Source organism: Telmatherina bonti (genome assembly GCF_933228915.1).
Source record: "Telmatherina bonti genome assembly, chromosome: 16".
NCBI lineage: Eukaryota > Metazoa > Chordata > Actinopteri > Atheriniformes > Telmatherinidae > Telmatherina > Telmatherina bonti.
In genome coordinates this window covers 37,523,788-37,539,845 of record NC_136614.1, presented here as the reverse complement: position 1 = coordinate 37,539,845, position 16,058 = coordinate 37,523,788, and the positions used below count along the sequence as shown (strand labels likewise).

The window sequence follows — 16,058 nt, the reverse complement described above, 5'->3', positions numbered from 1 at the left end:
CTTGTGGTGGCAGAATGCCTTTTCTGTCTAACTTAAAACATGAAACAATCTCTGGTCCATGCCAGAATGACTGGATAATCCTGATTTTCCGAAAGGATGTGATGTTCAGTGGAGTCTGGCCTTACCTGCAGGTGCAAACGGCATCTTTGGCTCCAAGTCTGACAAGTCAGCGCTCATTCTTTTGCTGTCAGAAGATGCCAAGCACTGAGTTCGTGCTGGCAGGCTCTCCACGCTGCCTCCTCTGGACAAAGGCAGAGTCCTTAAAGGGTCTCCCTGAAAGAGAAATGCTGCATCATAACCAGAAATCAAAAAGGAAAAGCAGTGGGCAGAGTACAGATCCCTGTGGGACACCTAACAAACACACAACACATACCGTTTCCATGTTTCCATACGTCTTCCTGCTACTATCCACCTGCTATCCTCACTAAAGCACCTCCACCTCAGCTACATCCCAAACATCCCAAAGAGGATCATTATTTTCCTGCTTTTCTCATCACTTGTTGATCTTTGGCTGCTCCTGACTGGATGTTACCATCAGTTTAAGCTCTGATTGGTGGAAAGTCTGACAGGAAGTGTCATCAGAGTTACACACTACTGTTCCTGATGGTAGAATCGGTAGGCCGCGGGGAGGGATGACGATCTGACGGTTTTAAGGGTTAAAAGGTTTTTTTTTTTTAGATTTCTTCCATCATATTTTCAGGATGCAACACTGATTGTATGGTAACTGTAAATATGGGGCATTAGAAGAGCAGGTATTCATCTATTCCTCATTTCCGGATTGGTCTTTTCCCTGATGACAAGACGGGAACAAAGGTAAAGATGATGCTGTAAATCTTACCTTTGGCTTGAAATGTGGTGCAAACTGAGATGTGATCTTGATTGTGTCGTTGCTCCCTTGAGAATCGCTGTGCTCCATGTTTGCATCACTTTTGTTGCTTGTGTTGGTTCCAGTATAGTCCACATAGGAGCCTAGAATTTTCCAAAGAAACCAGGTAGACGCATGTTTAGGTGAAGTTTCTGATTTCAGCAAAGTTTTTACAGTGGACTGAAAGCATGATGACTGTTTTGACAATAAAAGAAGTCCTGTCAGAAATATGACATAATTCATGGACATTTGGGACTGTTGGAAGTTCTTCTCCTCATGGGACAACATCCGGCTCATAGTGGTGTGACTGACGCTGACTGGAAGTCAGGAGACCCATCAGATGGAGGATCCCCTTGCAACACAACTGTGAGTGTAGGATTGTACCTGTACTGGCGGCAGAGTTGCTCTGTCCCTCATCTGAATACTGGTACGGATACTGCAGAGGCTCATCAGATCCTGGGAAGTACTGCAAAAACAACATTCGCTTACTGACTGACAACGGGGTAATAACTGCAGACAAACAACCAGAACTGGGACCAGTCAGCTCAGGAACGCCACTTCGTTCAATGAGCCATTCGTCAGTAAAAACAATGACAGAAGAAAAGAAGTTACAAAGTAAAGGGGGGGGGGGGGGGGTCCAGCAGCTTCCACCACTGTCCTGATGCAGGAGCTGCATCCTGATTGGCTTTTTCTCACAGACCGGTTTTCTTATCAAACATCTGGGTATGTAAACGTAGGATGATGTTCAGCATCCTCCTTCATGACGACCACCCTGGATGAATAAAGCTTTATCGGAAATATTCTCATCTGGTCTTGGTCTTAGATGGGGAGACCACAACCTCAGCTAAAGACCACCACATAACACGGATCAACATGAGGCCTATAGACAAAACGCTGAGGAAACAGCCGCAGCAGGTCTTGAGATCATTCCACTTTAATAAAAGCCTTCTGCAGGTTGGAAAGACAGATAACAGATTACCTTCATTAAATGAGTCATGATCTTCACTATCTCCTCCATGGAGGGCCGCTGAGAGGGGTCTTTAGACCAGCAGCGAGTCATCAGACTCTCAATGGGTTTAGGCAAATTCTTGATTAACGGAGGCCTTGTGCCTGACAGTGGAAAGGAGACAATGAGCCGTTTTAACCATCAGGTTCAGATAGAAGCAGTTCACATAAACACTTTCCCCCCCCAAAACTCCAAATCATTCCTGCAAAAAGCATCTTCTCTGAATGTAGGAGATCCTTTTTCTGCTTGTCGGCATCGTTCATGAATCCTCACTGAGTTCACAGAAACAACTTGTCTCCATAAAAACTTCAACTGGACGAAATATGTTGGAATGTTCCATCAATATTCACATTTTAAAGACGTACGTAAAGAACATTTACCATGTTTCCTGTCGCGCCCCCATCCACCCAGCCCCCCCATCGACGGCTCACCCAGCCCCCCCATCGACGGCTCACCCAGCCCCTCCATCGACGGCTCACCCAGCCCCTCCATCGACGGCTAACCCAGCCCCCCATCGACGGCTCACCCAGCCCCCCTATCGACGGCTCACCCAGCCCCCTATCGACGGCTAACCCAGCCCCCTATCGACGGCTAACCCAGCCCCTCCATCGACGGCTAACCCAGCCCCCTATCGACGGCTAACCCAGCCCCCCTATCGACGGCTCACCCAGCCCCCTATCGACGGCTAACCCAGCCCCCTATCGACGGCTAACCCAGCCCCTCCATCGACGGCTAACCCAGCCCCTCCATCGACGGCTAACCCAGCCCCTCCATCGACGGCTAACCCAGCCCCTCCATCGACGGCTAACCCAGCCCCTCCATCGACGGCTCACCCAGCCCCCTATCGACGGCTCACCCAGCCCCCTATCGACGGCTCACCCAGCCCCCTATCGACGGCTAACCCAGCCCCTCCATCGACGGCTAACCCAGCCCCTCCATCGACGGCTCACCCAGCCCCCCTATCGACGGCTCACCCAGCCCCCCATCGACGGCTAACCCAGCCCCCCATCGACGGCTCACCCAGCCCCCCTATCGACGGCTAACCCAGCCCCTCCATTGACGGCTCACCCAGCCCCCCTATCGACGGCTCACCCAGCCCCCCATCGACGGTTAACCCAGCCCCTCCATCGACGGCTAACCCAGCCCCTCCATCGACGGCTAACCCAGCCCCTCCATTGACGGCTCACCCAGCCCCCCATCGACGGCTCACCCAGCCCCTCCATCGACGGCTCACCCAGCCCCTCCATCGACGGCTCACCCAGCCCCTCCATCGACGGCTCACCCAGCCCTCCATCGACGGCTCACCCAGCCCCTCCATCGACGGCTCACCCAGCCCCTCCATCGACGGCTCACCCAGCCCCTCCATTGACGGCTCACCCAGCCCCTCAATCGACGGATAACCCAGCCCCTCAATCGACGGATAACCCAGCCCCTCCATCGACGGCTAACCCAGCCCCCCATCGACAGCTAACCCAGCCCCTCCATCGACGGCTAACCCTATCGACAGCTAACCCAACCCCCCTATCAACGGCTCACCCAGCCCCCTCATCGATGGCTCACCCAGCCCCCATCCTGCATCCCACCTGACCTGTTAGCTCTCCAGCCAGCAGAAGACCATCTTACCATGACTTGTTTTCTCTCTTTTAATCTTCTCGGTTCTTTGCGTTGCATGTTCAGAAACACCCAGTTCCTAATTATACCGTGAAGCTAAACGTCCCGGATGTGAACGTTGTACAGTGTTGGTTTCTCAGGACGCAGCTAGGCAGCATCGGCTCTGGAAATGCACCTGATAGATGTATCATCGTACACATCCGGGGCGCAAAGTTTTAAGGTCAGAACGTTACGTGATATGTCTTCAAGGTGTTTATGACAACTTGTGAGACAGGATATAAGAAGAAAAGGGCTACTTAACAAAGAGGAAAACGTATCAAACCGAAAGCAGGATGAAACTGAACCAACTGCACAGATGTTTCCTGTTAATAACAATGATTAAATGAAATCTTTTTTATCTGCTTCACTACTTATTCAGAAAAAACTAAACGCTTTCTTGGTGATGATGATTTAGATCATTCATAAAGAGGAGATCTTGCCCCACATGTAGAAGCTCTCACAGTGACACAAGTCATGCATCATGATGCTAAAGCCCGTCAGTCAGGGAACTCGACCCCATCATGACCTGCAGAGACAGCTGCACCAGTCCGGACGTCTTTAGTGGTCTCCTGGTGACATTCGGCCCAGCTGAGCATCACATCGGCGGCTGGACACACGTCCAACACACACTCCGACTTACCGTTGTGAACGGCCCACATGATGCGGAAAGCTGGCCCTCCAATTTCATCAAAGGGCTTCCTGCGAGTGATGACCTCCCAGAGAATGATGCCCCAGCTGAACACGTCACACTTCTCGCTGTAGTTGCTGCCTGCAAACAGACAACAAGGCACGGACATGCTGAGGTCCTGCCAGCAGCCAAAACCAGCAACAAGAGTTCTCCATGGCATGCAGAGAGAGCTAACTCTCCGTGTTGCTTCAGCGCAGAGTTTAGGTGCATCACCAGCTTGTTCTGAAGCTGAGCTGCTACAGCTGCTGCCAAGTAGTTGTGCAGAGTCCACAGAGAGGGCACAACCAGTTGTTTAACTGCACCAGAGTCTCCCAAAAACAAGATAATGACAAGGTGCCAATTCATATTCCTCCCTCAGCCGTCGCCAGTAACATCCCATCATTTAGAAATACGTTACACTCCTGGCTGAGCGGGAACACACATCCTACACTGAAGCCTCTCTGGGGAAATAAAGGCGGAGGCATCAAACCATCTGTCTTCTCGCCTTGTTGTGGCGACTGGCGTGGATAAAGCAGAAGAAGGCGGCGGCTGATGAGCAGTAAGGTCTGTGTGATGGAAGTACTGAGAAGCAGTTAAGGTGAGACGTGACAGTGATGCCAGTTACCTTCAAACACCTCCGGCGCCATCCACGCTGCGCTGCCCTTGTTGTTGGTCATGTGGGTCTGAATGTCGCATGCCGTCCCAAAGTCACAGATCTTCAGCACAGTGCCTCCTGCCACCAGAAGCAGACTGGAACACAGAGATGTCACTTTTTTCAACATTTCTCATCATCTTATTGAAAAGGAGCGATGCAAATGGACAAGAAACTGTCAAGATGGCCGAATTAGCCGGCGGCGACTTCCCATCTGATAAAATACATTCAAACCACAATCATGCTCATCCACTCACTCACTCAAACTGCACTCAGAAGTAAGTAGCTGCTTTATTGCCATTTTAATCATGACTGCTGGTAACTACCTGGTTCCTACTGGTTGCTCTGCACCCTGCTGGTAACTGTCTGGTTCCTACTAGTTCCTCTGCACCCTGCTGGTAACTGTCTGGTTCCTACTAGTTCCTCTGCTCCCTGCTGGTAACTGTCTGGTTCCTACTGGTTCCTCTGCTCTCTGCTGGTAACTGTCTGGTTCCTACTAGTTCCTCTGCTCCCTGCTGGTAACTGTCTGGTTCCTACTGGTTCCTCTGCTCCCTGCTGGTAACTGTCTGGTTCCTACTGGTTCCTCTGCTCTCTGCTGGTAACTGTCTGGTTCCTACTAGTTCCTCTGCTCCCTGCTGGTAACTGTCTGGTTCCTACTGGTTCCTCTGCACCCTGCTGGTAACTGTCTGGTTCCTACTAGTTCCTCTGCACCCTGCTGGTAACTGTCTGGTTCCTACTAGTTCCTCTGCTCCCTGCTGGTAACTGTCTGGTTCCTACTGGTTCCTCTGCTCTCTGCTGGTAACTGTCTGGTTCCTACTAGTTCCTCTGCTCCCTGCTGGTAACTGTCTGGTTCCTACTGGTTCCTCTGCTCCCTGCTGGTAACTGTCTGGTTCCTACTGGTTCCTCTGCTCCCTGCTGGTAACTGTCTGGTTCCTACTGGTTCCTCTGCTCCCTGCTGGTAACTGTCTGGTTCCTACTGGTTCCTACTGGTTCGTCTGCTCCCTGCTGGTAACTGTCTGGTTCCTACTAGTTCCTCTGCACCCTGCTGGTAACTGCCTGGTTCCTACTGGTTCCTCTGCTCCCTGCTGGTAACTGTCTGGTTCCTACTAGTTCCTCTGCACCCTGCTGGTAACTGTCTGGTTCCTACTAGTTCCTCTGCACCCTGCTGGTAACTGTCTGGTTCCTACTGGTTCCTCTGCACCCTGCTGGTAACTGCCTGGTTCCTACTGGTTCCTCTGCTCCCTGCTGGTAACTGTCTGGTTCCTACTAGTTCCTCTGCTCCCTGCTGGTAACTGTCTGGTTCCTACTGGTTCCTCTGCTCTCTGCTGGTAACTGTCTGGTTCCTACTAGTTCCTCTGCTCCCTGCTGGTAACTGTCTGGTTCCTACTAGTTCCTCTGCTCCCTGCTGGTAACTGTCTGGTTCCTACTGGTTCCTCTGCTCCCTGCTGGTAACTGTCTGGTTCCTACTAGTTCCTCTGCTCCCTGCTGGTAACTGTCTGGTTCCTACTGGTTCCTCTGCTCTCTGCTGGTAACTGTCTGGTTCCTACTAGTTCCTCTGCTCCCTGCTGGTAACTGTCTGGTTCCTACTGGTTCCTCTGCTCCCTGCTGGTAACTGTCTGGTTCCTACTGGTTCCTCTGCTCCCTGCTGGTAACTGTCTGGTTCCTACTGGTTCCTCTGCTCCCTGCTGGTAACTGTCTGGTTCCTACTGGTTCCTACTGGTTCGTCTGCTCCCTGCTGGTAACTGTCTGGTTCCTACTAGTTCCTCTGCACCCTGCTGGTAACTGCCTGGTTCCTACTGGTTCGTCTGCTCCCTGCTGGTAACTGTCTGGTTCCTACTAGTTCCTCTGCACCCTGCTGGTAACTGTCTGGTTCCTACTGGTTCCTCTGCTCTCTGCTGGTAACTGTCTGGTTCCTACTAGTTCCTCTGCTCCCTGCTGGTAACTGTCTGGTTCCTACTAGTTCCTCTGCACCCTGCTGGTAACTGTCTGGTTCCTACTGGTTCCTCTGCACCCTGCTGGTAACTGCCTGGTTCCTACTGGTTCCTCTGCTCCCTGCTGGTAACTGTCTGGTTCCTACTGGTTCCTCTGCTCCCTGCTGGTAACTGTCTGGTTCCAACTGGTTCCTCTGCACCCTGCTGGTAACTGCCTGGTTCCTACTGGTTCCTCTGCACCCTGCTGGTAACTGTCTGGTTCCTACTGGTTCGTCTGCTCCCTGCTGGTAACTGTCTGGTTCCTACTGGTTCCTCTGCACCCTGCTGGTAACTGTCTGGTTCCTACTGGTTCCTCTGCTCCCTGCTGGTAACTGTCTGGTTCCTACTGGTTCCTCTGCACCCTGCTGGTAACTGTCTGGTTCCTACTAGTTCCTCTGCACCCTGCTGGTAACTGTCTGGTTCCTACTGGTTCCTCTGCACCCTGCTGGTAACTGTCTGGTTCCTACTGGTTCCTCTGCACCCTGCTGGTAAATGCCTGGTTCCTACTGGTTCCTCTGCTCCCTGCTGGTAACTGTCTGGTTCCTACTGGTTCCTCTGCACCCTGCTGGTAACTGTCTGGTTCCTACTGGTTCCTCTGCTCCCTGCTGGTAACTGTCTGGTTCCTACTGGTTCCTCTGCTCCCTGCTGGTAACTGTCTGGTTCCTACTGGTTCCTCTGCACCCTGCTGGTAACTGTCTGGTTCCTACTGGTTCCTCTGCACCCTGCTGGTAACTGTCTGGTTCCTACTAGTTCCTCTGCTCCCTGCTGGTAACTGTCTGGTTCCTACTGGTTCCTCTGCACCCTGCTGGTAACTGTCTGGTTCCTACTAGTTCCTCTGCACCCTGCTGGTAACTGTCTGGTTCCTACTGGTTCCTCTGCTCCCTGCTGGTAACTGTCTGGTTCCTACTGGTTCCTCTGCTCCCTGCTGGTAACTGTCTGGTTCCTACTGGTTCCTCTGCTCCCTGCTGGTAACTGTCTGGTTCCTACTGGTTCCTCTGCTCCCTGCTGGTAACTGTCTGGTTCCTACTGGTTCCTCTGCTCTCTGCTGGTAACTGTCTGGTTCCTACTAGTTCCTCTGCACCCTGCTGGTAACTGTCTGGTTCCTACTAGTTCCTCTGCTCCCTGCTGGTAACTGTCTGGTTCCTACTAGTTCCTCTGCACCCTGCTGGTAACTGTCTGGTTCCTACTAGTTCCTCTGCTCCCTGCTGGTAACTGTCTGGTTCCTACTGGTTCCTCTGCACCCTGCTGGTAACTGTCTGGTTCCTACTGGTTCCTCTGCACCCTGCTGGTAACTGTCTGGTTCCTACTAGTTCCTCTGCACCCTGCTGGTAACTGTCTGGTTCCTACTAGTTCCTCTGCACCCTGCTGGTAACTGTCTGGTTCCTACTAGTTCCTCTGCTCCCTGCTGGTAACTGTCTGGTTCCTACTGGTTCCTCTGCACCCTGCTGGTAACTACCTGGTTCCTACTAGTTCCTCTGCACCCTGCTGGTAACTGCCTGGTTCCTACTAGTTCCTCTGCTCCCTGCTGGTAACTGTCTGGTTCCTACTGGTTCCTCTGCACCCTGCTGGTAACTACCTGGTTCCTAATAGTTCCTCTGCTCTCTGCTGGTAACTGTCTGGTTCCTACTAGTTCCTCTGCACCCTGCTGGTAACTGTCTGGTTCCTACTAGTTCCTCTGCTCCCTGCTGGTAACTGTCTGGTTCCTACTGGTTCCTCTGCACCCTGCTGGTAACTGTCTGGTTCCTACTAGTTCCTCTGCACCCTGCTGGTAACTGTCTGGTTCCTACTAGTTCCTCTGCTCCCTGCTGGTAACTGTCTGGTTCCTACTGGTTCCTCTGCACCCTGCTGGTAACTGCCTGGTTCCTACTGGTTCCTCTGCACCCTGCTGGTAACTGTCTGGTTCCTACTAGTTCCTCTGCTCCCTGCTGGTAACTGCCTGGTTCCTACTGGTTCCTCTGCACCCTGCTGGTAACTGTCTGGTTCCTACTAGTTCCTCTGCTCTCTGCTGGTAACTGCCTGGTTCCTACTGGTTCCTCTGCACCCTGCTGGTAACTGTCTGGTTCCTACTAGTTCCTCTGCTCTCTGCTGGTAACTGTCTGGTTCCTACTAGTTCCTCTGCTCCCTGCTGGTAACTGTCTGGTTCCTACTGGTTCCTCTGCACCCTGCTGGTAACTGTCTGGTTCCTACTGGTTCCTCTGCACCCTGCTGGTAACTGTCTGGTTCCTACTAGTTCCTCTGCTCCCTGCTGGTAACTGTCTGGTTCCTACTGGTTCCTCTGCACCCTGCTGGTAACTGTCTGGTTCCTACTAGTTCCTCTGCACCCTGCTGGTAACTGTCTGGTTCCTACTGGTTCCTCTGCTCCCTGCTGGTAACTGTCTGGTTCCTACTGGTTCCTCTGCTCCCTGCTGGTAACTGTCTGGTTCCTACTAGTTCCTCTGCACCCTGCTGGTAACTACCTGGTTCCTACTAGTTCCTCTGCTCTCTGCTGGTAACTGTCTGGTTCCTACTAGTTCCTCTGCTCCCTGCTGGTAACTGTCTGGTTCCTACTAGTTCCTCTGCACCCTGCTGGTAACTGTCTGGTTCCTACTAGTTCCTCTGCTCCCTGCTGGTAACTGTCTGGTTCCTACTGGTTCCTCTGCACCCTGCTGGTAACTGTCTGGTTCCTACTGGTTCCTCTGCTCCCTGCTGGTAACTGTCTGGTTCCTACTAGTTCCTCTGCACCCTGCTGGTAACTGTCTGGTTCCTACTAGTTCCTCTGCTCCCTGCTGGTAACTGTCTGGTTCCTACTGGTTCCTCTGCTCCCTGCTGGTAACTGTCTGGTTCCTACTGGTTCCTCTGCACCCTGCTGGTAACTGTCTGGTTCCTACTAGTTCCTCTGCACCCTGCTGGTAACTGTCTGGTTCCTACTGGTTCCTCTGCTCCCTGCTGGTAACTGTCTGGTTCCTACTGGTTCCTCTGCTCCCTGCTGGTAACTGTCTGGTTCCTACTAGTTCCTCTGCACCCTGCTGGTAACTGCCTGGTTCCTACTGGTTCCTCTGCACCCTGCTGGTAACTGTCTGGTTCCTACTAGTTCCTCTGCTCCCTGCTGGTAACTGTCTGGTTCCTACTGGTTCCTCTGCACCCTGCTGGTAACTGTCTGGTTCCTACTAGTTCCTCTGCACCCTGCTGGTAACTGTCTGGTTCCTACTGGTTCCTCTGCACCCTGCTGGTAACTGTCTGGTTCCTACTGGTTCCTCTGCACCCTGCTGGTAACTGTCTGGTTCCTACTGGTTCCTCTGCTCCCTGCTGGTAACTGCCTGGTTCCTACTAGTTCCTCTGCACCCTGCTGGTAACTGTCTGGTTCCTACTGTTTCCTCTGCTCCCTGCTGGTAACTGTCTGGTTCCTACTAGTTCCTCTGCTCCCTGCTGGTAACTGTCTGGTTCCTACTGGTTCCTCTGCTCCCTGCTGGTAACTGTCTGGTTCCTACTGGTTCCTCTGCTCCCTGCTGGTAACTGTCTGGTTCCTACTAGTTCCTCTGCACCCTGCTGGTAACTGTCTGGTTCCTACTAGTTCCTCTGCTCCCTGCTGGTAACTGTCTGGTTCCTACTGGTTCCTCTGCTCCCTGCTGGTAACTGTCTGGTTCCTACTGGTTCCTCTGCTCCCTGCTGGTAACTGTCTGGTTCCTACTGGTTCCTCTGCTCCCTGCTGGTAACTGTCTGGTTCCTACTAGTTCCTCTGCTCCCTGCTGGAAACTGTCTGGTTCCTACTAGTTCCTCTGCACCCTGCTGGTAACTGTCTGGTTCCTACTAGTTCCTCTGCACCCTGCTGGTAACTGTCTGGTTCCTACTAGTTCCTCTGCACCCTGCTGGTAACTGTCTGGTTCCTACTAGTTCCTCTGCACCCTGCTGGTAACTGTCTGGTTCCTACTAGTTCCTCTGCACCCTGCTGGTAACTGTCTGGTTTCTACTAGTTCCTCTGCACCCTGCTGGTAACTGTCTGGTTTCTACTAGTTCCTCTGCACCCTGCTGGTAACTGTCTGGTTTCTACTAGTTCCTCTGCACCCTGCTGGTAACTGCCTGGTTCCTACTGGTTCCTCTGCTCCCTGCTGGTAACTGTCTGGTTCCTACTGGTTCCTCTGCACTCTGCTGGTAACTGTCTGGTTCCTACTGGTTCCTCTGCTCCCTGCTGGTAACTGTCTGGTTCCTACTGGTTCCTCTGCTCCCTGCTGGTAACTGTCTGGTTTCTACTAGTTCCTCTGCACCCTGCTGGTAACTGTCTGGTTCCTACTGGTTCCTCTGCACCCTGCTGGTAACTGCCTGGTTCCTACTGGTTCCTCTGCACCCTGCTGATAACTGTCTGGTTCCTACTAGTTCCTCTGCTCCCTGCTGGTAACTGCCTGGTTCCTACTAGTTCCTCTGCTCCCTGCTGGTAACTGTCTGGTTCCTACTGGTTCCTCTGCACCCTGCTGGTAACTGTCTGGTTCCTACTAGTTCCTCTGCACCCTGCTGGTAACTGTCTGGTTCCTACTGGTTCCTCTGCTCCCTGCTGGTAACTGTCTGGTTCCTACTGGTTCCTCTGCTCCCTGCTGGTAACTGTCTGGTTCCTACTGGTTCCTCTGCTCCCTGCTGGTAACTGTCTGGTTCCTACTGGTTCCTCTGCTCCCTGCTGGTAACTGTCTGGTTCCTACTAGTTCCTCTGCACCCTGCTGGTAACTACCTGGTTCCTACTAGTTCCTCTGCTCTCTGCTGGTAACTGTCTGGTTCCTACTAGTTCCTCTGCACCCTGCTGGTAACTGTCTGGTTCCTACTAGTTCCTCTGCTCCCTGCTGGTAACTGTCTGGTTCCTACTGGTTCCTCTGCTCCCTGCTGGTAACTGTCTGGTTCCTACTGGTTCCTCTGCTCCCTGCTGGTAACTGTCTGGTTCCTACTGGTTCCTCTGCTCCCTGCTGGTAACTGTCTGGTTCCTACTAGTTCCTCTGCACCCTGCTGGTAACTACCTGGTTCCTACTAGTTCCTCTGCTCCCTGCTGGTAACTGTCTGGTTCCTACTGGTTCCTCTGCTCCCTGCTGGTAACTGTCTGGTTCCTACTAGTTCCTCTGCACCCTGCTGGTAACTGTCTGGTTCCTACTGGTTCCTCTGCTCCCTGCTGGTAACTGTCTGGTTCCTACTAGTTCCTCTGCACCCTGCTGGTAACTGTCTGGTTCCTACTAGTTCCTCTGCTCCCTGCTGGTAACTGTCTGGTTCCTACTGGTTCCTCTGCACCCTGCTGGTAACTGTCTGGTTCCTACTGGTTCCTCTGCACCCTGCTGGTAACTGTCTGGTTCCTACTAGTTCCTCTGCTCCCTGCTGGTAACTGTCTGGTTCCTACTGGTTCCTCTGCACCCTGCTGGTAACTGTCTGGTTCCTACTAGTTCCTCTGCTCCCTGCTGGTAACTGTCTGGTTCCTACTGGTTCCTCTGCACCCTGCTGGTAACTACCTGGTTCCTACTAGTTCCTCTGCTCTCTGCTGGTAACTGTCTGGTTCCTACTAGTTCCTCTGCACCCTGCTGGTAACTGTCTGGTTCCTACTAGTTCCTCTGCTCCCTGCTGGTAACTGTCTGGTTCCTACTGGTTCCTCTGCACCCTGCTGGTAACTGTCTGGTTCCTACTAGTTCCTCTGCACCCTGCTGGTAACTGTCTGGTTCCTACTAGTTCCTCTGCTCCCTGCTGGTAACTGTCTGGTTCCTACTAGTTCCTCTGCACCCTGCTGGTAACTGCCTGGTTCCTACTGGTTCCTCTGCACCCTGCTGGTAACTGTCTGGTTCCTACTAGTTCCTCTGCTCCCTGCTGGTAACTGCCTGGTTCCTACTGGTTCCTCTGCACCCTGCTGGTAACTGTCTGGTTCCTACTAGTTCCTCTGCTCTCTGCTGGTAACTGCCTGGTTCCTACTGGTTCCTCTGCACCCTGCTGGTAACTGTCTGGTTCCTACTAGTTCCTCTGCTCCCTGCTGGTAACTGCCTGGTTCCTACTGGTTCCTCTGCACCCTGCTGGTAACTGTCTGGTTCCTACTAGTTCCTCTGCTCCCTGCTGGTAACTGTCTGGTTCCTACTGGTTCCTCTGCACCCTGCTGGTAACTACCTGGTTCCTACTAGTTCCTCTGCTCTCTGCTGGTAACTGTCTGGTTCCTACTAGTTCCTCTGCACCCTGCTGGTAACTGTCTGGTTCCTACTAGTTCCTCTGCTCCCTGCTGGTAACTGTCTGGTTCCTACTGGTTCCTCTGCACCCTGCTGGTAACTGTCTGGTTCCTACTAGTTCCTCTGCACCCTGCTGGTAACTGTCTGGTTCCTACTAGTTCCTCTGCTCCCTGCTGGTAACTGTCTGGTTCCTACTGGTTCCTCTGCACCCTGCTGGTAACTGCCTGGTTCCTACTGGTTCCTCTGCACCCTGCTGGTAACTGTCTGGTTCCTACTAGTTCCTCTGCTCCCTGCTGGTAACTGCCTGGTTCCTACTGGTTCCTCTGCACCCTGCTGGTAACTGTCTGGTTCCTACTAGTTCCTCTGCTCTCTGCTGGTAACTGCCTGGTTCCTACTGGTTCCTCTGCACCCTGCTGGTAACTGTCTGGTTCCTACTAGTTCCTCTGCTCTCTGCTGGTAACTGTCTGGTTCCTACTAGTTCCTCTGCTCCCTGCTGGTAACTGTCTGGTTCCTACTGGTTCCTCTGCACCCTGCTGGTAACTGTCTGGTTCCTACTGGTTCCTCTGCACCCTGCTGGTAACTGTCTGGTTCCTACTAGTTCCTCTGCTCCCTGCTGGTAACTGTCTGGTTCCTACTGGTTCCTCTGCACCCTGCTGGTAACTGTCTGGTTCCTACTAGTTCCTCTGCACCCTGCTGGTAACTGTCTGGTTCCTACTGGTTCCTCTGCTCCCTGCTGGTAACTGTCTGGTTCCTACTGGTTCCTCTGCTCCCTGCTGGTAACTGTCTGGTTCCTACTGGTTCCTCTGCTCCCTGCTGGTAACTGTCTGGTTCCTACTGGTTCCTCTGCTCCCTGCTGGTAACTGTCTGGTTCCTACTAGTTCCTCTGCACCCTGCTGGTAACTACCTGGTTCCTACTAGTTCCTCTGCTCTCTGCTGGTAACTGTCTGGTTCCTACTAGTTCCTCTGCACCCTGCTGGTAACTGTCTGGTTCCTACTAGTTCCTCTGCTCCCTGCTGGTAACTGTCTGGTTCCTACTAGTTCCTCTGCACCCTGCTGGTAACTGTCTGGTTCCTACTAGTTCCTCTGCTCCCTGCTGGTAACTGTCTGGTTCCTACTGGTTCCTCTGCATCCTGCTGGTAACTGTCTGGTTCCTACTGGTTCCTCTGCTCCCTGCTGGTAACTGTCTGGTTCCTACTAGTTCCTCTGCACCCTGCTGGTAACTGTCTGGTTCCTACTAGTTCCTCTGCTCCCTGCTGGTAACTGTCTGGTTCCTACTGGTTCCTCTGCACCCTGCTGGTAACTGTCTGGTTCCTACTAGTTCCTCTGCACCCTGCTGGTAACTGCCTGGTTCCTACTAGTTCCTCTGCTCCCTGCTGGTAACTGTCTGGTTCCTACTGGTTCCTCTGCACCCTGCTGGTAACTGTCTGGTTCCTACTAGTTCCTCTGCACCCTGCTGGTAACTGTCTGGTTCCTACTGGTTCCTCTGCACCCTGCTGGTAACTGTCTGGTTCCTACTGGTTCCTCTGCTCCCTGCTGGTAACTGTCTGGTTCCTACTAGTTCCTCTGCACCCTGCTGGTAACTGTCTGGTTCCTACTGGTTCCTCTGCTCCCTGCTGGTAACTGTCTGGTTCCTACTAGTTCCTCTGCACCCTGCTGGTAACTGCCTGGTTCCTACTGGTTCCTCTGCACCCTGCTGGTAACTGTCTGGTTCCTACTAGTTCCTCTGCTCCCTGCTGGTAACTGCCTGGTTCCTACTGGTTCCTCTGCACCCTGCTGGTAACTGTCTGGTTCCTACTAGTTCCTCTGCTCCCTGCTGGTAACTGCCTGGTTCCTACTGGTTCCTCTGCACCCTGCTGGTAACTGTCTGGTTCCTACTAGTTCCTCTGCACCCTGCTGGTAACTGTCTGGTTCCTACTAGTTCCTCTGCACCCTGCTGGTAACTGTCTGGTTCCTACTGGTTCCTCTGCTCCCTGCTGGTAACTGTCTGGTTCCTACTGGTTCCTCTGCTCCCTGCTGGTAACTGTCTGGTTCCTACTAGTTCCTCTGCACCCTGCTGGTAACTGTCTGGTTCCTACTGGTTCCTCTGCTCCCTGCTGGTAACTGTCTGGTTCCTACTAGTTCCTCTGCACCCTGCTGGTAACTGCCTGGTTCCTACTGGTTCCTCTGCACCCTGCTGGTAACTGTCTGGTTCCTACTGGTTCCTCTGCTCCCTGCTGGTAACTGCCTGGTTCCTACTGGTTCCTCTGCACCCTGCTGGTAACTGTCTGGTTCCTACTGGTTCCTCTGCTCCCTGCTGGTAACTGTCTGGTTCCTACTGGTTCCTCTGCTCCCTGCTGGTAACTGTCTGGTTCCTACTAGTTCCTCTGCTCTCTGCTGGTAACTGTCTGGTTCCTACTGGTTCCTCTGCTCCCTGCTGGTAACTGTCTGGTTCCTACTAGTTCCTCTGCACCCTGCTGGTAACTGTCTGGTTCCTACTAGTTCCTCTGCTCTCTGCTGGTAACTGTCTGGTTCCTACTGGTTCCTCTGCACCCTGCTGGTAACTGTCTGGTTCCTACTAGTTCCTCTGCTCTCTGCTGGTAACTGTCTGGTTCCTACTAGTTCCTCTGCACCCTGCTGGTAACTGTCTGGTTCCTACTGGTTCCTCTGCACCCTGCTGGTAACTGTCTGGTTCCTACTGGTTCCTCTGCACCCTGCTGGTAACTGCCTGGTTCCTACTGGTTCCTCTGCTCCCTGCTGGTAACTGCCTGGTTCCTACTAGTTCCTCTGCACCCTGCTGGTAACTGTCTGGTTCCTACTGGTTCCTCTGCTCCCTGCTGGTAACTGTCTGGTTCCTACTAGTTCCTCTGCTCCCTGCTGGTAACTGTCTGGTTCCTACTGGTTCCTCTGCTCCCTGCTGGTAACTGTCTGGTTCCTACTGGTTCCTCTGCTCCCTGCTGGTAACTGTCTGGTTCCTACTAGTTCCTCTGCACCCTGCTGGTAACTGTCTGGTTCCTACTAGTTCCTCTGCACCCTGCTGGTAACTGTCTGGTTCCTACTAGTTCCTCTGCACCCTGCTGGTAACTGTCTGGTTCCTACTAGTTCCTCTGCTCCCTGCTG

The 16,058-nt window shown here is 52.9% G+C and overlaps 1 protein-coding gene across 1 annotated transcript in view; it reads right to left on the bottom strand.

Moving 5' to 3' along the window:
* Positions 1-16,058, bottom strand: part of map3k7 (mitogen-activated protein kinase kinase kinase 7) — a 35,562-nt gene that overhangs the window by 12,655 nt on the left and 6,849 nt on the right. Inside the window, exons 7-12 of the mRNA XM_079255564.1 lie at positions 4,814-4,938; positions 4,162-4,290; positions 1,845-1,975; positions 1,250-1,331; positions 839-969; positions 126-273 (exon numbers count right to left, since the gene is read on the bottom strand). Of these exons, the coding sequence (XP_079111690.1) occupies positions 126-273; positions 839-969; positions 1,250-1,331; positions 1,845-1,975; positions 4,162-4,290; positions 4,814-4,938 (746 nt within the window). The remainder of the gene's footprint in view (positions 1-125; positions 274-838; positions 970-1,249; positions 1,332-1,844; positions 1,976-4,161; positions 4,291-4,813; positions 4,939-16,058) is intronic.